Source organism: Heteronotia binoei, chromosome 2 (assembly GCF_032191835.1).
Source record: "Heteronotia binoei isolate CCM8104 ecotype False Entrance Well chromosome 2, APGP_CSIRO_Hbin_v1, whole genome shotgun sequence".
NCBI classification, from domain to species: Eukaryota; Metazoa; Chordata; class Lepidosauria; order Squamata; family Gekkonidae; genus Heteronotia; species Heteronotia binoei.
Genome location: NC_083224.1, coordinates 114182216 through 114205099, shown reverse-complemented (window position 1 = coordinate 114205099; position 22884 = coordinate 114182216). Strand labels below are relative to the sequence as shown.

Genomic DNA, 22884 nt, shown 5'->3' with positions numbered 1-22884 from the left:
ACATTCAATTTGGTGGACATTTGGCGTACATTAAACCCCGGAGTAAGGCAATACACATATTACTCCAATGTTCACCAAATTCACACAAGAATTGATTATCTTCTAGTGAGTAAAAAGATGGCTAATCAAATTCAGGAAGCAGATATAGGCCCACGTACAATCTCAGACCACTCCTGGGTTACGGGGTCACTTACCACTCAATCTGAAGACAAACAGGGATACCATTGGAAACTGAATAAATTACTGCTACAAGATGAATTGATTTGTAAAAAAATTTCAGCAGCAATAAAGGAATACTTTAAATTTAACACCACCAAGGATGTAACACAAGGGATATTGTGGGACGCATTTAAAGCAGTTATTAGAGGGCAATTAATTGCAATAGCTTCCACTCATAAAAAGGAAAGACAATCATTAATACTAGAACTTACTAATAGCATTAAACATATGGAACTGCAATATGCAAAAAAAGGAGGGAAAAAATTGTTAAGGACATTAGAACAGGAACGAAAAAAATTGGAACTATTGGAAACATCTCAAATACAAAAAAATTTATTGATACTCAATCAAAAATATTTTACCAAAACACCTAAATCAATAAAACTGCTCAAACAGAGGACCACACAAACGAGGGCCTCTCATCTTATCCACAATATGCGAAATCATCAAGGATCCCTAGTTACTAAGTCAAGTGATATAATTCAAGTTTTTCAGAAATTCTATCAAAAGCTATACGAATCAGAGAACCCAGAACCTAATAAAATTAAGGAATATCTTACCTCAATAAATTATAATGTTAAAATATCTTCGGAACATAAGGCATACTTAGAACAAGATATAACTCCCCTTGAAGTATCTGAAATCTTAAAGCATATTAAAAATAATAAGGCTCCAGGCAGGGATGGGATCCCTATAGAATTCTATAAGGCCTTTGAGCAAGAGCTGATGGACCCCTTGGTCCGCACCTGCAATTCGGTCATGTATAGTGGAGAAATGCCTAACACGTGGTCTGAAGCAAGAATTACAGTAATTCCTAAACCTGGAAAAGACAAACAAAACCCAGCCTCATTCAGACCTATCTCGGTTCTAAATAATGATTTTAAAATCTTCTCTGCTTTGATGGCCAATAGATTGAATAACGTCATCACAGAATACATACATAATGACCAATCAGGCTTTATCCCCACAAGAACGTTAATGGATAATATCCGTAAAACAATGGACTTAATATTTTTGGGGAAACAAAGAAAGGAAGAATCGGTCCTTTTGGCCATCAACGCAGAGAAGGCCTTCGATAGGGTGGAGGTCCCTTACTTAATTACTTTATTACAATATATGGGATTTGGTCAGAAATTTTTAACCTCCATTAAAACTTTATATGCAAAGCCGAGAGCACAAATTTATATTAATAATTATAGATCTGAGGACTTGGAGTTGCACAGGGGTACGAGACAGGGATGTCCCCTGTCTCCTATATTATTTGCACTTTCTATAGAACCGCTGGCCTTTGCGGTACGTAATGAGAAATCGATAACTGGCATCTCAGTAGGAAAAGAAGAGTATAAATTGAGTTTATTTGCCGATGACGCAGTTTTTTATGTTACAAACCCCCTTCAATCTATTTCATCACTATTAAATCATATCCAAATATTTAGTGGGATATCAGGTTTTAAGATAAATTATACAAAATCCGAATTATACCCTATCGTATTGTCTCCAAATACCAAATCAAATCTATTAAACGCCTTTCCGTTCAAATGGGTTCAAAAATCTATTCGTCACCTGGGTATACAAATACCATTAAATTTACAGGATCTCTATGCTGTCAACTATAAAGTAATGGATAGTACCATTAAAACACAATTGGAACAGTGGAGCAAATTAAATTTGACTTTGTTAGAAAAAATTGATATGATTAAAACCTTCGTCCTTCCTAAATATTTGTTTCTATTTTATAACCTACCTTGCTATATTTCAACTAAGGATTTTGCGGAAAGACAAAAGTTTATTTCTAAATTTTTATGGTCAAATAAAAAACCAAGATTTCAATTTAAGTTAATGACAAGACCGATAAAACAGGGGGGGTTGGGCCTACCTAATTTAGAAGCATATTATTTAGCTGCAAATTTAAAAAACATATTAATGTATGCAATAAAGCACTGCGGGAAACCGTGGGTAAAAATTGAGGCATCGTATCTAACAGATGACCATCTATGGGAAGCCATCTGGAACACTCCTAAAGACAGACACTTTACCGTAAACAATAACCCTTACCTAGCTCTGACCTTAAAACTTTGGGATAGACACAAAAAAACTTTAATACCATCCACTTCGCCGATGGCAAGCTTTCTGGGTCAAGCATGGTTTAAACCAGGACGTAAACCAGGGGATTTTAGAATTTGGAGAGAGACAGGAATATACCAATTCCAAAATATCATTAAAAATGGACAAATGCTTACTAAAACACAATTGGAAATGCAATTTAAAGTATCAATCCCATGGTTTCAGTATCAACAAATACATTTTATTTTGCATAACCCCAGAATTGTAGAAGTGATTGACAGGCCGCTAACAACTTTTGAAAACTTGTTGAAAAAGAATACAGAACGAACTAAAACATTAACGTCGACTATATATAACTTAATTAATGCCAAAGACTGGTCTGAGGTTACAACCCAACAGAAAGCTTGGGAGAAAGACTGTGGTATATCCTTCTCATTGGAACAATGGCAATCTATTTGGGAATCTCCACTTTACACCACCTATTCATTAAATGTGAAACTCCAAAACTACAAACTGTTTGCAAGATGGTACTTGACGCCTAAAAAGCTTTTTTTGGCTCACATAAAACCAACTCCAGACTGCTGGAAGGGTTGTAAGCAGGAAGGGTCTTTTATACATTGTTGGTGGCTGTGTCCAGAAATTAATAAATTTTGGAGAGAAATTAAACACATAATTGATATTATTGCAGCAGAAGATATCCCCTTCACACCAGAATCTTTTCTTTTGAATTTTTGGCCCAATTCAAAACTTTCTCATTTGAGAAAGGAATTAATAAGCCTTTTGTTAATGGCGGCAAAGTTACTGATTGCTCAATTCTGGAAAAGAGATGCGTCCCCTATGGTACAACAATGGCTGACTAAGGTATGGGAGGTAGCAGCTTTGGATAAACTGGCAATACAAATAAAAGCAATGGAGATACAAAGGAAGAATAATAACTTTATTGAAAAATGGTTTCCGTTTTTTAATTATATAAATTCAGAAGAGGATCCTCATAAATATGTTCCAAAAAAATATATTGATTTTTCATATTATTGAAAATTATATTTAAATGATAGACAACATTTTGTTTGGGTTTATTGACATCCAATGCTTTAAAGAATAAGAGGAGAATTATGGTAATCTACGTTCAACTGTAATATACGTGTTCATCTTTCGAAAAATGTTTAGCTGTTAAGAGTGTATTTGAATTATCGAATATTGGTTAAAATTAATAAAAATTTAAAGTTTAAAAAAAAAAAGAGCTGCTCTGCTCCTCTCAGACTTCTGTGAGATGTATGCTCTGTATTAAAATGGTTAGAGCCCTTATCAGCTTATATTATCTTGAGTTTACAGGGATAATTAGGGCTGAGAGGTGCATGTCTCAAAACCCTGGCATGCATTCCTTTGTCCAGGATACACTATCAACTATTAGGGACTCATTCAGTTCCTTCTTTCATGAGAGCCAGTTTGCTGTAGTGGTTAAGTGTGCGAATTCTTATCTGGAAGAACCAGTTTTGATTACCCACTCCTCCACGTGCAGCTGCTGGAATGGCCTTTGGTCAGCCATAGCTCTTGCAGGAGTTGTCCTTGAAAGGGCAGCTTCTGGGAGAGCTCTCTCAGCCCCACCTACCTCACAGGGTGTCTGTTGTGAGACTCTAATTCAGAGAGAAGGGTGGGGTAAAAATCTATAGTCTTCTTCCTTCTTTCCTTTCCTTCTTGGGCAGCTGCTAGTGCCCAGGCCATCTGATGGGGCCCACTGCCACTAGCCCCCACCCATTCATCTTCTCCCCCACCTGTCTGCACCTGTGTCTCAACTGCCCCAAGTCATTAAGAAAGGACATGTAGATGGGTGTACAGTGGTGGCACTCCTGGTGGCAATGGGAGCTGCATATACTGGCCGCAGGTGATGCAGGCAACTGAGCCTAGGTGCTGGGAGGACTTGCGGGTGTGGGGATGGAAAGGAAGGCCCAGATGGTGATCCTTGGGCACCACTTGCCCAGGGTCCTCTAAAGCCTGGACTCAGTCCTCTTCAAGGCAGAGTCTTTTCTTTTTAAGATTTACTGGCTAACTGCTCAAGGACTCTAAATCCCCTACTATTTCACAGGTAGTGGGCTACCCAGATTAGGGTTGCCAACCTCCAGATGGGGCCTGAAGATCTCTTGAAATTATGCCTTATCTCCGGAGTACAGACATGCAGTTCCACTGAGGAAATGTCTGCTTTGGAGAGTGGACTCTATGGCATCCTCACTGATGTCCCTTCTTTTCCCTTCCTAAACCCCACTCAGTGATGATGATTTTGGTGACTGAATGCTCTCCCTTCACTCTCCCTTCCATCCCAGCAAAGCCAAGCCACTTCTCCAGGCTGAAAAGGAGCTGCTCATCGTAATAATTGCCAGTATATTTGCCTTGCTTCCGACTGATGCCTTGCAATGGCAGAGTGGGGAAAAGACCAATGTTGAGGTATTTCATCACCATATCTTGTTCAACAGAAGGGATGTGTATGAAGAGTGCCTTATGGTTTCATTTTTAAAAAAACTTTCATTAAGAAAACCCCAAAAAATCTGATTTCTCTGTAGCAAGTGACAGCATTATAGGTCCACTCAGCTTTGTCACACTCTGAGAACAATTATTTGCAGCCACAGTGTGAGTGTCTGGCTTCTTAACCTGTGAAAGGGTCTCTACCAGCAGGCCTCACTATCCTCTTGTTCAGCCCACTATGCAGAACAGTGACCCCATGGGGAAGAGTTGTGCCCAGGTATGAATCACAGTGTTTATTTGTTGTATGTAGTTCATGCAAACTGTTCATAATGTTATAATTATATTTTGTTATATTCTGCACTGCCTTTCTTTCCTTCCTTCTCAGGCATTGTACAACCAGAATGTGGAAGCTCTAGAAGCCATGCTGAGATCCCTGTTATTACAGAGACCCTACTCTACAGAGCTGCTTGTGCTCTTAGATGTGAGCAACTGCACCTGGAGTAGGGCCGGAGGAGACTGTTTATACATGCAATGAATGTGTACATTTTAATTCTGTTTGGCTGGATGGCGGGGGGAGTCATGCCTAGTTCCATGACACATAGACACATAGACTTACCATATGGTCAAGTGGGATTTGCTAGGGCATAAGAAAAGCACCATTCATTTAAAGCCACCCTTCTTCAAAATATATGTGCGAGGTTTTTTTATTTTCAAATATATGATCAGCTCCTTTCAGTCTGGTTAAGGCTGCCAAAAGTCAGAATTAGGAGTACAAAATGCCCAGACAAGATGCTGCTGATGTTTAGCTATACATTTTACAGTTTTACAACTTTACATTGCATTTACACATTCACGGAAGAGTGCAGAATTGGTTTCCCCTAGCTCAGCACTTATTTTAAATGCTTCCAAAATGGAAGGCCACACAGGACACAATAAGGTTGTGCAGAACCCTCAACACATGGTCTCAACAAACAATATAAAAGACCAGAAGCAATGAAAAGCACACCTGAAACAAACTGGGCTTTCCTCATGAATGCAGTCAATCAATGAAGAGACAAAAAATATGACTTTTGAAGGTCCCTGTATCATGTACTTTCTCTTACACAGTAGTTAATAATTTCCCACAATTATTCCCACAGTGTGTGGCACCTTGGATGGTTTCAAGTCAAGGGTATGAACGGCTAAGAGCAGTGAACGTCTATGTTTTCCTGTTAAAATTTGCAGCAACTTATCCTGATTTTCATGTGAGTGACATCTGACTTGCAGTAAATTGGTATTAGGTGTTGTATTGCAGTAAACACTTTGGGACATTAAGGTTGTGTGAAACAATCTTTATGCTGAAAAGGGGGGAGGGGAGTGTGAAGAACTCCATCATTGGGATATTACATCCTTCCTTATTGAGCATAGCATCATGTGCTGTATAGTGAGGAGGCTGCAGAAACAAAGATTCTTTCTCTCATTTCATTATCCAATGTCAGCTCTTTCAATTTCTCCATTAAGGTTTCACATGAGTTTCCTAAACTGGGGCTTCTGATAGGTCATCTGTGCCAGTGTCTCAATGACCCAGAAATAGAGATTGGCTACCAGGCTTTGGATGGCATGTGTTTCCTGTACTCGCTTATGCAGCACCAAAAGGGTAAGAGAGGAGCACTCAGAACCTGAGTATCCAAACCATGTATGCAGTAGAGCTCCATTAACCCCAAGGCCACACCACATTATCTGGATCTCAGTGCGTCATAAGCAGAATGCAGTAGCAAATAAGGCGCATCCAGTGTGCCTGCAAAACAGACAGCTTACATACATGCTTGAGTTTGTCCAGAGTCACAACAATCATCAAGAAGAAAGTACAAACTATGGAGGAGCTGCTTCTGTGACTAGCAGGAGAATACTTTGTGAGCTGATAGGTAGCTCTTTGTGTGTGCTAGAACATAACTTCAGTGAAACACTAGATAATTTAGCTAATAGAAAGTTCTCTCTGTATGTGTGTCTGCATGTGCATGTGCTTGCGTGTATGGGCAGAACCAAAATAAAGTATTCAAAATTGCACTCTTTTATTGCAAACTGAAATAATAAAGGTTCACAGCAGGGCTTTGGAAATGGATGTGTTCTTCCTCGAATGAATTTGTGTCATGAAATTCCAGAACCCAGATGTACATGTCCAATAGATGTGACCAGGGCCAGCACCAAGGGTTTTGGCGCCCTATGTATGGCAAGGGAGAGCAGGTTCTGATTGTCTCTGAGTACATGCGCCACCCTGCCCTCCCTGCAGAGCCTTCCTGGGTATGCGCACAGACACTGGAAGACTGAGTGGGGGCAGCAGGGTGTCATGTGTGCTTGCAGGTGCTTGGAGCCTGTCCTCCCTTGCATGGAAGCCAAGCACACACGCTGCCCCCATTGCCCCTGCTCAGTCTTCCTGGTGAAAGCGAGCATGGCAGCTGCAGGGCAGCACAGCAAGGGAGAGCACAGACTCTGGAAGGCTGAGCTGGGGTGGCATACGCACTTGGAGCCTGCCTTCCCTAGCCACTGAAGCCTTCCATGGCAAGGGATAGCAGACTGCACCTGCTGCTGTGCCACCCCTCCACCCCTGCTCAGCCCCTTCTGCACTGCTGCCGCCCACCCACAGCACTTCTGACAAGCCGCCAGGCTGGATGGTGAGGTGGAGGAGGGCTGTAGCAAGGGTGATGGCAGAGAAGGGGTACCAGGAGCAGCACGACACATGTGGGGAGTCACCTGCCCTTAGGTGGCTGCTTACCTGGCCTACTGGGTAGTGCCAGCCCTGGATGTGACTCAAGCAACACCCATTTATAAATACTGAATCATAGAATCATAGAGTTGAAAAGGGCCATACAGGCAGACTAGTCCCTGCTCAGTGTCAGATCAGCCTAGCACATCCCTCACAAGAGTTCATCTACTTGGTGCAACAGAAATAGCATATTCTCCAAACCTGAACAAACTTATTACTGATATTCAGGGATGCCCATAAGCCTTTTTATTTAACAATTTACCTCATTTATATGCCACTTTCCTCCCTAATTGGGACACAAAGCAGCTTACAACACTCCCCCCTTCCACCATTTTATCCTCAGAGCAATCCTTCTCTGGGCAGAGAGGGTTGTTTACAGCCTAAAGGGAAAACACTAACTTTTTGATGTGTTAATACCTTTTGATTGGAGGTAACATGCAGGACTGGGCACCCAGGCTAAGGCTATAGGAGGCCATGTAGGGAAGGATTTATAAAAAGAGAGCTGTTCTTTTGTTTGGTTGTTGTTGGTGGTGTAGTTGATGTAGAGACAGATGACAGCAGGGGCTCACTGCATGCATGTTTCAGTGAAGGACAACAGAGGAAAATGATGTCAGAGAATGCTTGCAGGTGCTGGTGGGATTCTCCAAGCAACCAGGAAAGACCAGGACCGATTTCCCACTCATCCTACGCCTCTGTCATTCCTCTTTTCAGCGCAGTGTCCTTACGATTTCCCACTATCTGCCCCGGGGCTTCAGCAAAGATCGGCGTTTTTGTATGGCAAAGAGAAACTGGTTTTTAGCGGTTTCTCTTTGCTGTGCAAAAATGCTGATGCAAGCTGAAGCCCCAGGGCAGATAGTGGGAAATCGGAAGGACACCGCGCTGAAAAGAGGAACGTCAGAGCAGCATAGGGTGAGTGCAAAATCGGTCCAGATGTTTAAGGAAGTAGTCAGTTATTTTCTTTAACTTAGCTGTACCTAGGACTGATTTGCAGTTGCCTTGAGTTTGTGCTTTGTAGGAATAAAGTAGTTTAACTCAAGAGTCTGCATACTTCCTTACTCACAGCCAATATTCCCTCTAAACTGTGGAATCTTGTGAGCAAAAATTCTATTTTGTGAGCTACTGGCATTAAAGTTGTGTGCTACTGCATAAATTACTGTGCTCTGGGGCCATCCTTCCTGAGCTAAGGCAAATGTGTGAGCCAGAGGCTAAATAGCTGAGCTATCTCACCCTAACTCAGCTTAGAGGAAACACTGCTCACAGCCCTGCTACTTGGCAACACTCACAAAACATACCCCCTAAGTGATGATTGTTGGGTGACATGGGGGGGCGGGATAGGTTTTTACCCTGAGGAAGTGGCACACACACCAGAGACCACAAGGAGGCGGGGCAAGAAGCGGCTTTCTGCCCCAGCTTTCTGACTCGTCTAAGAGCTGGCAGGGGAAGTCTGGGGGAAAGTACTCTCACATTTATGGGGAAGTAAAACCATCCCACCACAGGTCCCCTCACCTCCACATTTTTTTTGTAAAGCACTCTCTCATATTCACCCTTAGTCATCATCTTTTTAATAGACTGATAACTCCCAGATTTTTCTGCTTTTCCTCAAAGTGCTCACACCCCTTAATCATCTTGGTTGCCTTCCTCTGTACCTTTTCCAACTCTGAGATACCTTTTGAGATACAGTGACCAGCACATATGGGGAGTCACCTGCCCTTAGGTGGCTGCTTACCTGGCCTACTGGGTAGTGCCAGCCCTGTACTTAAGTCGTAAGTATGGCGGGGGGGGGGGGGCAGTGGGGCACAAAGGAAAGAAGGAAGCAGGATTTTTTTTTTAAAAAAAAAAATCTTTTTCTGACTAGGCATTGAAAATGATACCGATCTACTGAACACAGAGCAGCACCAAATACTCAAAGAGAAATTGGATTTCTATGACCCTATAAGGCCTTGCCAAAACATCACTAAAATCCTTAAGGTAAATCTTCCCTGTTTGAAATAATGTGTTATAGAGGAAATGCACATTTTAGCTCTATTGAGGCCATCCTACGATGATACAGCTCTGATTGGTGTCAAGAGGATTGTCATAATTGTAGTTATTCTACCTTTATCGTGATTTGACTCAATGATTTCTGTCTTATGTAGATTGTGGTCTCTATGTTCATGAATTCAGTAATCCAGCCAAGGCATTCTAACATGGGAATAAACCCTGTTAAACTCTGTGGGACTTACTTCCAAGTAAGCATGCCATGAATGGATTTAGGCTGCAGTTGATATTCTTCTCTCCATGTCTTCCTATATAAAACTGAATGTTGAAAGCCTAAAGTTACATGTTTAGCTGGGCAAAAGCCCCACTGAACTCAACTGGAGTGAATATGCTATCCCTTAGAAGAAGGAAACTCTGCCAGTTGAGCTTTCTTTAGCATTCTGCAGGTGTATTTCTAGCTTGGTACCCCACAAGATGCTGCTTTGTATTTCTGAATTTGAATTGAATTACAATCTGAATTTTAGGAATTCGGGCCATTTCTCACATCAAGACAGATGACAGAGCTTTTGTTGACTGCTACAGGCTACCTAAGGGAAACCAGAATTAGTACCTATGGGGCATCATATACCACCACCAATGTGATCCTTGAGCACTACAAACACAAATTACATGACCAGGTAGGCAGCTTTTTGGAGTGAAGGACAAACAGGCTTTGAGGATTTTTTTTTTAGAGTAACCACTAACATTTTACAGCCTGTAAATATATAATGTATAGTATGAAGGAAGGGTTTGAAACTTCTTACAATTAAAGAACCGAACTATGTCAGAGGAAAAGATCAACGAACAGCCGGTATAAGGACAGTCATTTGCATAACAAATTATACAATTTAACATTATTGATAACTGATGTGTTAATACTCCATAAAGTTTCTGCAGTTCAAATGATGGTTGTTATGAGTCCTTTATTAAGAAGTGGCACACAAGATTTCACAATAAGTAATACCTCTACACCCTGTGTGGTGGTTTTAGTGCACTGTGCATAGTTCATACTTGATTACTGGCAACTATTCACCTCTATCATTTCCCTTCTTGTGAAACATCTCTAAGAAGTCCTTTAGCTGCACAAAAATCCTTGCCTGTCATTCCCTTCACATACTAGTTTTTCTAGCTTTCCACCTTTTCCTCCAATAGACCTTAACATCAACATTTCATTTTCTTTTTTAAAAGAGCCACATTTACTTCCAGAACAATTGGTTGGAGACCCCTGGAATGAAGGCACTAAATTGGGTCTGTGGTAAAAGGCTATAACTCTGCTCCACATTATACTACCAGCAAGGCTGTGTGTGTGCTCACAAGATTTTTTTTTCTGGGTCACTAACTACTTGATGGCTAGCTGCCTGCTGCTGCCTGCAGCAAAATAACCGGAGTAGGGAATGCTCGTATTTATTTCTAGTCTCTGGACATTTATCAGAGAAGCTCGCTGAAATAGCAATGAAGGAAGCCCAGCAATTACAGTTTTCCATTGTTGTAGCCAAGGCTGCAATCTGGAAAAGCAAAATAACTTTCTAGATTGTATATTGTAATGTTCCTCCTACCCTCACATTCTCCTTAAAACTAGCAGTACACTAGTTAGATGTGACACTGCACTGTTTAAACTTGGCTGTTTTCTTCAAGGTACCAGAAATTGTGCATAAAATCTATCAACAGCTTGGCTCCACCCACCAATTCCAAGGCAGACAAATAATGTTGACAGTGATATCTTCCTTGGCTCATTCCTACATGGCAGAAGTATGCAGTGCCCTTCTACAGTGTCCTTTCCCAATGGACAGGTACATTATGCCATAATAGTTGGGATGCTCAGCCCCACCAGTCCACCTATCTTATTTTAAATCACAGGAAGGGTTGCCATTCTGTCCTCCCTGAACCTTGGCATCAACATTACAGAAACAGATTGTTAGGGAATTAGGTTTGAAATTCTATTTATCTCAAACAGTGTGATGGATCACACTGGGAGGGGAAATAGCTCTCCCGGCCTTCAACGGCGCGCCATTGAAACCAGCGTGCCAGGTAAAGAGTCTGGGTGTTTTACTGGAGCCTTCATTATCAATGGAGGCCCAGATAGCAGCCACTGCCAAGTCAGCATTCTTCCATCTGAGGCGGGCAAGGCAGTTGGCCCCTTTCCTAGAGCGTCGCAACCTCGCAACAGTGTTCCATGCAACGGTCACCTCAAGATTGGACTACTGTAATGCCCTCTACTTGGGGCTACCTTTGTGCTGTACCCGGAGGTTGCAGCGGGTGCAGAACGCGGCAGCCAGGCTGTTGTTGGGACTCCCGAGATGGGAGCACATACGGCCGGGGCTGTGTGGGCTGCACTGGCTGCCAATTACATACTGGGTCCAGTACAAAGTGTTGGTTATCACCTTTAAAGCCTTGTATGGCCGAGGACCGGCCTACCTGAGGGACCGTCTCTCCCCATATGAACCCCAGAGGGCACTGAGGTCAGCTGGGAAAAATAAAATGACTATCCCTGGGCCGAAAGAGATCAAGCTTCAGACTACCCGAGCACGGGCCTTTTCGATCGTGGCCCCTGCCCTATGGAATCAGCTTCCTGAGGAGGTGCGGGGCCTTCGGAACCTTGATCAGTTCCGCAGGGCCTGCAAGACTGCCCTCTTTAAACGAGCATATATCGACTGCTGAATTGTTGTTAATTAAGGACCCGCCAACATGGTCCTGTTCTAAGGACCTATGTCATCATGGAACTATTCACACTGGCAGAAACTAGCGTCAGAACGCCACCATTGCTGCCAGATCAATTCAAATTATGAATTTTAAATACATTAACTGTTTTTTAAATGATGTTTAAAGTTTTCATTGTTAAATTTAAAGTTTTTATATTTATTACTGTATATGTATGAAATGTTGTTAGCCGCCCTGAGCCTGCCTAGGCGGGGAGGGCGGGATACAAATAAAATTTTACTTACTTACTTACTAATCACTGAATCAAATAATCATTGAGAGGCATTTAACATGGAAAAGCAAAAACTTATTTATTTCTACAGGGAAAGGGTACTGGGAGATAAAACAACAAACTCTAAGAACTACGTGCTAACACATTGAGAACCACATGCTTAATGGAGACTACTTCCTCCTTCTTCTTGACCTCTCGGCCTGAACAAAGGAAGTCACCTGACTAACTGACCAAACAAACAAAACAGGTTTTCCAGCTTCTAGACCTAGATCATCCAGACAATAGGGAATCAGGCACAGTGTTAACCCTATAATGACTGGAACTTTAGAATAGTGCAAAGGACATACAAAACAGATACATATTTCCAACACCCTTTCTCAATGTCTAATGTCAAAGTTATTATACATTCAATAGTCATTACTCATTATTCACTGTAACATTCACATAATCTAGATTCATCATTTCACGTAAACGTTCAAATCTAGCACAAGGGTAATGGCTTTGTAAGTATATCAGCTACCATAGCTTCTGTACAACAATATTCTATTTTAATCAGCCCCTTCTGGTGTAGATCTTTCACTAGCTCACATTTAATACCAATAGTTCTACTTCTGACTGTTCTACTTCCCCCTTTACATATAGCAATACAAGCTTGATTATCTTCAAACATTGCAATAGGTACAGGTTCTTTTATCTTGAAGTCTTTCAGCAGATGAAAAATCCATTCAAGTTCACTGCAGGCACTGGCTGCTGACACACATTCAGCTTCTGCTGTAGATTGTGCCACTATAGTCTGTTTTCTGCTAGTCCATTCTACAAGTCCATTTCCATAGAAGAACAAGTATCCACTGATTGATCTGCAATTGCATGATTCTTCTGCATAGTTGGCATCCATGTATTCAACTAAGGTTCAATTATCAGAAGTCCATAGTCCCTTTTAAGTATCTGGCAAGTTTCTTTACTGCATTCCAATCATGGTGATTAGGCGAACTTACTTTTCTGTTCAGTATTCCAACAGCAGCTGTAATATCAGGTCTGGTAGTTTTACTCAGGTACAGGAGTTTTCCCATAGCTTCTCTGTACTCCAATGTCTTTGAATGGTTGACCATCCTGAGCTCTCAGGTATGCAGATTCAAGAGGTATCTTAGATTCTTTACAGTCTCTCATGCCTAGAGATTCTGTAAAGTCCATAATCTTTCGTCTTTGGCACAGTTGAAAGGTTCCATCCTCAAGTCTCTCAATCTGTATTCCTAGATAGTCTTTAATATCTTTTGACTTCTACTTCTTTGTTCAGCTTTTCAACAATGTCTTTAATGTCCTCTTTGTTCTTGCAGCTCACAACCAAATTGTCAACGTAAACCAGAATGTATTGATATTCTCCATCTTTAAGTCTAGTGTACATGCAGGGTTCAGCTTTCCCTTGCTCAAATCCTTGTTGCTGTAGTAGTCCAGATATTTTGTCATACCAGCTTTTTGCAGCCTATTTCAAACCATACAGTCCTTTGTTGAGTTTTAAAACATAGTTCTCTTTGCCAGGGACTTGAAAACTTTCAGGTATTCCATATAGATTTCCTCTGATAGCTCCCCATTAAGAAATGCTGTCTTAATGTCTAGGTGCTCTACAAGCATATTTCTAGATGATGCCACACTCAGTAGTGTTTAAGTGTAGCACTATTGATAACTGGTGCAAAAGTCTCTGAATAATCAGTTCCAAATTCTTGTGCATAGGCTTTGGCTACTAGCCTTGCTTTGTACAAGTCTATAGTGCCATCATCTTTGTACTTTATTTTGTAGACCCATTTGCATCCAACAGGCTTTCTTCCTGCAGGTAGCTTTGTAAGAGTCCATACATCTTTTTCATAAATGGATAGTATCCTTTGTTCCATTGTTTGAATCCATTTCTCCTTTTCTTCATTAGGTAGATCACACACTTGTTTCCAGTTCTTGGGTTCCTCTTTAGGTTTCACAGTCTCTATAGATCTCACAGTATCACAGTATTCATATTTCTGTGGTGGTTGCCCTTTTGTGTTCCTTTTTGGTCGTCTTAAAGTGAGTGGAGGTTCTGTCGCTCCCTGTGGTGCGGTCCCCATTTCCCCTTCTGGTTCAGTAGAGTCTTCAGAAGGTAGACCTGCCGGTTCACTGGTGGTCACTACAGGTACACCAATCTTCAGAAGCATCATCATTGACCTCAGGATCAGATTCAGGTACACAGGGTGTTCTAGGCAAATTACTGTCACCCACGAACACAACATTACAATGTTTGATCTTATTCAGCTTTGGATCATAGACTCTGTAGCCTTTTCCCACTGAGGGATATCCTACTATGAACCTAATCTCAGTCCTTGCATCAAGCTTCCCTCTATTTTCTCTGGGAATATAGGCATAGACTTTTGCTCCAAAAGTTTTGATATGCTTAAGTCCTGGCTTCTTGCCAAACCAAGCCTGGAATGGAATAATTCCTGTTACTTTTGAAGATATTCTATTGTGAATATATACTGCTGTATTTACAACTTCAGCCCACAGACCTTTAGGTAATCCAAAATGCATGAGCATTGCTCTGGTCATTTCCTGTAACATACGGTTAAGTCTTTCTGCACTCCCATTCTGCTGTGGAGTGTATGGGACAATCACTTTGTGTTCAATCCCATCTGCTTTCAGAAATTTCTTAAACTGGTTATTGCAATATTCACCACCTCCATCTGTCAGCAAGCTTTGAGGTGCATGCCCAAATGTTTTTAACCATGGCAACATATTCTTTAAATTTATCAAGAGTCTCATCTTTTGATTTGAGCATATAGACAGTGCTAATTTTATCTTTGTTTTTATGAAAACTGAGAAAAATTTATTTCTCCCAATCAAGACTGTTATAGGCCCAACAATATCAGTGAATATTGTTTCCAAAAACCTTTCATTATGCACACTGCTTTTTCCACTGAAGTAAGGTGCAGTTCCTTTTGCTCTCAGACAAACACCACATCTTTCCTTGGATTTATCACAGTGCACAACATCAGTCCACAATCCTTTAGCAACTTCTCAACACTCTGCATGCTTCTGTGTGCTAACTTTACATGCCAAGCATAAACACATCTCCTATGGTCACACTTTCTGCCTTCAGTCAAGCAAACAGTCTTTTCCACAACATCAACAGCATCTGACCTTTCACTTAAGTCCATAATATAATGAGCTCCATTTCTTTCATCCAGTTTAAAACTGATTCCAGAATTCTTCTGAATAATTTCACCTTCATCTCCTTTATCAAGATATACAGCATAATTATTTCTTATAAGCACTTGGCTTGAAAGTAAGTTCTCAGTTGATTCAGGTGCATAAGCTACATTTTTCAGTCTTACTGGCATTAAATCTCCATCAGTGGTAAGCAATTTCATTTTGATCTCACCCACATGACAAACTTGTAAGGGTTTCTGGTTGGCACCTATCATTTCAGGTCTCTGACTTTCATCCATCTCTAAAAACATGCCCTTATATCGACAAATATACATATAATATCCACTATCAATCAAAAATCTTTCTCTTTCACCAATAAAATTCACATTATTAGCATGCATGGTACTTTCTCAGTTCTTTTCTTTGTTCCCACCTGGGCCACGTGGCTTGGAAAATTCCTGCTTTAAAAATTTCTGGCTGCTATTTCTATGGCCATGAGATGGCGTCCGTGTTCCCTCATTTGAAACATGTGCTTTAAATTGCTATTCCTTAATTCAGCAGCAGCATCACAATTATTACATTATCTTGCGATATGGCCTTTCCCCCCACATCTATGGCATATTATATCTCTTCTTGATTTATTCCTATACTGTGGTTTCAGGCTTAAAGCAGACATAGAATCAGACAGTTCAGTGTCCTTGTCCCCAGATCTGGAGGCTGCTTCCTCCTTGATAGCATTTAACAGGCCTTCCAGACTCAAATCCTTTTGCAGTCTCAAAATCATCTTAATTGGCTTGTAAATACTGGGTAGAGCTTTCAATATAGTTGAGATTAAGTCTCTTTCTACAATAGCCTCACCATGCTCCTGTAGTCTGGATTGCATGCACATAAATTCCTTCAGATGTTTAGTCACATTCTCCCCTCTTGCACTTGAAAACCAAATATTTTGCCCTTTAAATCATGAATAGTGCTTATGGGAGTTTTGTTTTATTTATCTTTAAGGCATTCAACCATTTCTTTTGCAGTTTTAAGAGTGTGCAATTGACAATTCAATTTGTCACACTGTATAATTAACCTACATATATCAACAGGAAATGCCTGTGGAATGGAAATGAATGCTGTAGTAGGACTAAGAGCACTTGAAAATACTGGAGAGGGGGGGATTCCAGACATATTTGAAGAGTAGAATGAGGGAACGTGGCTACTGTGGCTAGATTTGAAAAGAGGGTAGAAAATAAGTATCTTAGGGCTTCTTTTGAGCAGGAACGCAGTTCCAGCTGGCTTGGCGTCAGAGGTGTGGCCTAATATGCAAAAAAGTTCCTACTGGGCTTTTTCTTTAAAAAAAGCCCTGATCTTACTGAAAGCAATGATTGGGGGGTGTAAGAGAATGACTGGATAAGGAGACAAGAGACCTTTGTGTCTTCTACCTAATGTCCAGATTAGGCTCTGTGTTCCTCCTCCTGTTTTCTCCTTTCAATTACTATGTCCCTCCTTCAAACCCACTTTTCCTACAAATCCTGTTCTGGATCACTCTATCCATGCCCAACTGGGGCTGTCTTCTGCCTTTCCCCTTCCCCAGCCTCAGTGTTCCTTTATCCAGTTTTACTTTGTTTCTCCCTTCTTGTCCAGGATGTCTCATCAAAGCTGTTGTAAGCAAAACAAGTAAAATAAGTCAAGATGCGTAGACATGTTAGTCGGTAGCAGTAGAAAAGAGCAAGAGTCCAGCAGCACCTTAAAGACTAACACAATTTGTGGCAGGGTAGGAGCTTTCATGTTATTGTTAGTCTTTAAAGAAAAATAACCGTTGTGGCTTAAAAGTAAAAGTGCAGGAAGCAGGTTGTTTCAGACCAGCTGATAGCAGGAACTTCCTGAGAACTAAACATGTCATTCATGGTGGATTAACTTCTATGATGTACCCCCTCCACTGCAGCTATCATATACTCCACCCATCCAGCAGTCCAGTTTTCCAGATACCTTATTTTCTGGTTGCTACCCAAATAAATCACTGTCCTGACTTGTCCCAATTTTGCCTTTTGAGGAGACTTTAGAGGATACCTTATAATAATGCTGTTGCTATCAGTATTGCCATCCTTGTGGTTTTAGCCCTCTTTTTCAATTCTACGGCAGTTAGATCTCTGAAGGTGCCTGTATATTGGGGGAGGTGATTAGAATTTTTTTAAAAAACAATAAAATAAAAATTGCAGAATCTGCCAGTTGCTGATGAACTATAACAACCACAACCAGAGATTAACAATGCCATCCTAAGCAGGGTTGCATCCTAAATCAATTGAAACTAACCGAGTTTGAAGGTTGTAACCAGGCCTTGAATTCAGCAGGCGCTCACAGGAGCACAGCTCCTGAACCTTTCTGATGGCCTCCTTCTCTTTCCCACATACCTTGTCCATTGAATAGTAGGCGCAGCTGCATAACAATCCCTGGATTAGGAGAGCAGGCAGCCAATCCGCCACCAGGGGCTTTGCCACACCCCCAGCAGCCCTCATTATTTATTTATTTATTTATTGTATTTATATCCCGCCCTCCCCGCCGAAGCAGGCTCAGGGTGGCTAACAGCATTGTAATATCAACAATAAAACATTAAAAACAATCACAATAATATCAATTAAAATTAAACAGTTTACCATTTAAAATTATTAATACAATTTTAAACAACAGTTTTAAACAGCGATTTTGGTGCTAAATTCTATGCCATACATTCAGTGGTGTTGGGCATCTATGTACTCTGGTTAAAGGCCATTCGAAATAATGTTGTTTTGCAGGCCTTGCAGAACTGGGCAAGGTCCCGCAAGGTTCTAACATTGTCTGGGAGTTGGTTCCAACAGTGAGGGGCCACAATAGAGAAGGTTCTTTCTCTAGTAGCCTTCAATCTTGCCTCCCTCGGCCGGGGATCACTAATAGGTTTTGTGATCCAGATCTGAGTACCCTCTGGGGAATATATGGGGAGAGACGGTCCCTAAGGTAGGCAGGTCCTCAGCCATATAAGGCTTTAAAGGTAACAACCAGCACCTTGTAGCAAATCCGGAATACTACTGGCAGCCAGTGCAGTCTCTGCAGTCCTGGCTGTATATGGTTCCAAATAGGGAGACCCAATAACAGCCTGGCTGCCGCATTCTGCACCAGCTGCAGCTTCTGGATTCGGGACATGGGCAGCCCTATGTAGAGGGCATTACAGTAGTCTAGTCTCGAGGTGACCATTGCATGAATCACTGTTGCTAAGTCACCGTGCTCTAGGAAGGGAGCCAACTGTCGTGCCCGCCTAAGATAGAAAAAGGCGGATCTCGCAGTGGCAGCTATCTGGGCCTCCATAGCCAATGTGGGTTCCAGTAGCACCCCCAAGCTCTTGACTTTGGACGCTGATATCAGTGGCACCCCATTAACCCCTGGAGAAGCCCACACCACACTTTTTCCACTTCTTATGTAATTTTGGGTGGCAGGTGGCTTGCTGGCCTTTTGACTGGGGGGGGGCTGCCCAAGAGAGCCCCAGGTGAGTGAGGTCTGTTTGGGCTGGCTGGATCTCTGGCCAGCCCATGCAGGCCTCACTCACCTGGGGTTCTCCTTTCTTGCATTGGGTTGCTTTTGGCTGGTGGGGGGGGCAGCATATGCTAATGAGTTATGCTAATGAGCTCCACCACCTATTTTTCTACAAAGCGACCCCTGGTTGTAACTCTACTTAGGATGGCATTGTTGCTGTCCAAAGATTCTCTGAAGATTTCAGGTATTCAGTCTGATGGAAAGAGTGGTAAGACAAAAGCTATACACAACCTGAAAGTTGTCCTTCCCTTACAATCTGGGATTTACAGATGTGCAGCTGATATTTGGCGTGCATTGACCAAAACGGGCTCAAATTTTGATCTAATGGTCCTTGTGAACATCCTGTTGAAAAAGCTGCAAGTGAATCCAAACTTGACTGGAAACTATATAACTTCTCTGGTGGTAAGAATCTCACTCTCCTTTCCAATAGCAAACAGACAGTTCAACTTTTCAAAAATAAGTTTGAGAAGAAAGTATGTACTTCTGAAATTTGTTCTGTAAGGCCTACTTCAAATGTGTCAAAACCTCTGAGACTTCTATGCTGTGTAATGACTGCACACACATACGTTTTGCTGCAGGTACCTCTACTGGGGTGAATGCGATCAGGATGCTGCTTCCAAGCCCACATATACTGTGTATTTGAGATTAGGCTTGCCAATCCCCAGGTGCCAGAGGGGGTTCTCCCACTTTCCCAGGCTCCTTCCCACCCCCAGACAGCTGGCCGGTGGGAGGAAGCCCCGCCCCCACAGCCATCATGTGCCTTTCCCCCTCCGGAGGCTTCAGTCTCTACTTGAGAAAGCCTTCCTCTTTGGATGGTGTGTCTGCGTCTTTAAGACTGAAGGGGAGGAGGGGGAGGAGGCAGAACAACATGCCTGTGAAAGGAGCCCAGTCCATCTGTTTGTTGCACAATCCTTGCAGAGGTCGTTTGCATAGTGTGAAGGTAAACTTGAACCTTTCGTTGCCCCGTGTTACTGTGAAGAACTTGAAAGTTCAGCAACTTATGAGTAGAGGTGCCAATCCCCAGGTGGGGGCAGGGGAGTCCCGGTTTGGAGGCCCTCCGGAGCTTCAGGGTCCTCAGAAACGGTGTGGGGGGGGAGAGGGAGGGAAATGTCTGCTGGACCATAGGTTATAATGGAGAATTAATCCCGGGTATCTGGGGCTCTGGGGGAGCAGTTTTTTGAGGTAGAGGTACCACATTTTCAGCATAGCATCTGATGAGTCTCCTCAAAATGCTCTCCAAGTTTCAAAAAGATTGGACCAGGGGGTCCAATGTTATGAGCCCCAACAGAAGATGCCCCTATCCTTTATTATTTCTAATGTAGGGAAGGCATTAAAAAGGTATGTGGTCCCCTTAAATGTGATGATCAGGACTTCCTTTGGAATTCAGTTGTGTTTGTCACAACTTTGCTTATGGCTCCACCCCAATGTCTCTTGGATCCACCCCCAAAGTCCCGAGATATTTCTTGAATTGGACTTGGCAACCCTAGTTGAGATGGACATGTGTGTGTAGTCACATGCAGCAAGCACAGTGTGCAGTTTTTATATAAAGTGGTCCCTTTGTAGGAATTTTGTCGTGTCTGAAGGTGGCATGTCCCAAATATGTGTGTTTGTATTGCAAACATGGGTTGGGATCCAGTGATTCCATTCTACCACTTGAAGATTCTTCCTTTGATGACTGAGGGTTTCTCCAGTGAAATAAAGTTCCCTTCCACTATAGGAACACTCTTTAATCAGCAGAAGAAAGTCACTTGATCCAACATATAAGAGTAATCCATTTTTGTATATGGGCACTGAGGTCAAATTAGATGGCTCTGTGGGGCCTACAGGATGAGGGCCCACTGTACCTGTGGACCTCATGGACCTGTAAATAACAATTAAAAAGCCTTTTTGCAGAAGGTCCAGAGATTATTTGAGGTTGGGCTGAAGCTTAATCTTTATATAGGGCGATTCGATTGTCACTAAAGGGCATATCAAGTAACTTAGATTCTGCTGATGTTTGGCCAATAAAGGGATCTCTGAGCTGGCTACAATAGCAGCAGGAGAGAGTAGTATAGACTCCTGGGTGTGGTTGTTCATCTCCAAGAGTCTAGTCTTCAGTTGCAATAGACTTTTTCTCCACTGCTGGGAAAGCACTGAAGAAGAGATGGGGAATCCCCTACTTTAGGCTCCAAACCAGTGGGAGGTTCATCCCAACTAATGAGAACATACTCCAAAGGGTTGACTGAGCCACTGGACTCACTCTTAAACATAGCTTCAGTATTGGCCTTTAGAGACCAAGATCTAAAAAGAGGAAAGTGTAGAATGTTGCTTTTGGTAAGGGAGAATACCCTGGAGATCAGAGAGTTGTTCCATCACATAATCAGCATTGGAAAAAATGGGCCATCAAAGAATAGCAGTAATTTTCTTGCCCTAAAGGAGCTGTTTAGGGTTTCAACTGACCTCAGGGCAATAGATTAATCTTTGATATTTAGATGGCCCTTTAAGAACTGTAATATGCCAGATTTGGAGTTCCAGAAAGGAGTTCTACCATCCCGTAAATCAATTAGACAAATCTGATGGGACTGTAGCACCAATTGGCTAGTATTTAACACACCAAGATCCTCTGGTAGTCACTGTGCAGTAGAGAAGCAGACAGCTGTGTGGGATGGTATTAGTAGCTTCACTGATAAGGAATTACTGCAGTTAAACTTTGTCATTACTTCAATAAAGCGGTCGAACTTAGTGAGGGTAGAATTCAGCTGACTATACTCACTGTCCTAGCTGTCTTGATAGAAAATCCAGCAGTCACATCAGCATCCTCCTTCTCCACCCCATGAACGTGAGACTAGGCTACTCTCTACCTCTAGTGCAGTGACATCAGGAACAATATTAGACAGAAGTGTCTTTGTTTCAAAGTGTCCATAACAGAAAACCTGGTAGAGGTGAGAACATTAAACTCAGAAGAATCTGGCCCCACAAACCCTATTGAAAGGGACCACAGTATTTTTAAACAAGGTTTGCAGAAATCTTGAAAAACAGCTGTGGCAGGGAGTTTAAAGGGACAGCACAAGAGAGCCCAAAACAGCTGAGTAGCAAGTAGCTTTTACAGTCTGTCTTATGCAGTTCCTTTAAACTTTAAAGAGTCTGCACAATACAGACCTAAATAGCTGCCCCTTTTAACCCCTTTCTGCTCTATCCATAAAGTGCCACAAACTGTTTTAAAAATTTGTGGAAGTCTGTGGTGGTAGACCCATCTTGAACTTTGGTTCACAAATAACAAATGACAAAATTTGTGACGAAGATTTGGTTTGTGTCCATCCTTATGTGCTATCATTCAAGAAATTAACTCTTGAAGCAGACAACAAATTCAGTCACTCTCAAGATCTTTATAAGAAATTTTGGACACACCCCATATCCCTTCATCTCTTTTCAATAATCCCAATTGCAAGATTTGCTGCCACCCTCATCAAAGATTTTTTTTTTTTTTTAAATTATGAGGCACACTGACCAAAGTATGTCTGAGACATAACTGCTGCACTTTGAGCCACTTGCTTTTTGTAATTTGCCTCTGGACTCTATGGTCTTCTTTTCTTATTATTAGACATATTCTTATTAATGATTTTGTCTTTCTGTATGCCAAATCCTTTATTGTTTTTTCAAATTTTATCTTGGACATTTGCATTTTACTTTGTATTGTTGGTATGGGGATTTTTTTTGCTAATGCAATAAAGACTGATTGATAATAATCCAATTTATAAAACAT

At 41.7% G+C, this 22884-nt stretch overlaps 1 protein-coding gene across 1 annotated transcript in view; it reads left to right on the top strand.

Annotated features, from left to right (window-relative positions):
* MROH7 (maestro heat like repeat family member 7) overlaps nt 1–22884 on the top strand; it is a 47644-nt gene that overhangs the window by 10852 nt on the left and 13908 nt on the right. The window contains exons 4-11 of the mRNA XM_060233019.1: nt 4602–4722; nt 5126–5221; nt 5880–5984; nt 6241–6376; nt 9339–9451; nt 9985–10137; nt 11135–11289; nt 19412–19544. Of these exons, the coding sequence (XP_060089002.1) occupies nt 4602–4722; nt 5126–5221; nt 5880–5984; nt 6241–6376; nt 9339–9451; nt 9985–10137; nt 11135–11289; nt 19412–19544 (1012 nt within the window). The remainder of the gene's footprint in view (nt 1–4601; nt 4723–5125; nt 5222–5879; nt 5985–6240; nt 6377–9338; nt 9452–9984; nt 10138–11134; nt 11290–19411; nt 19545–22884) is intronic.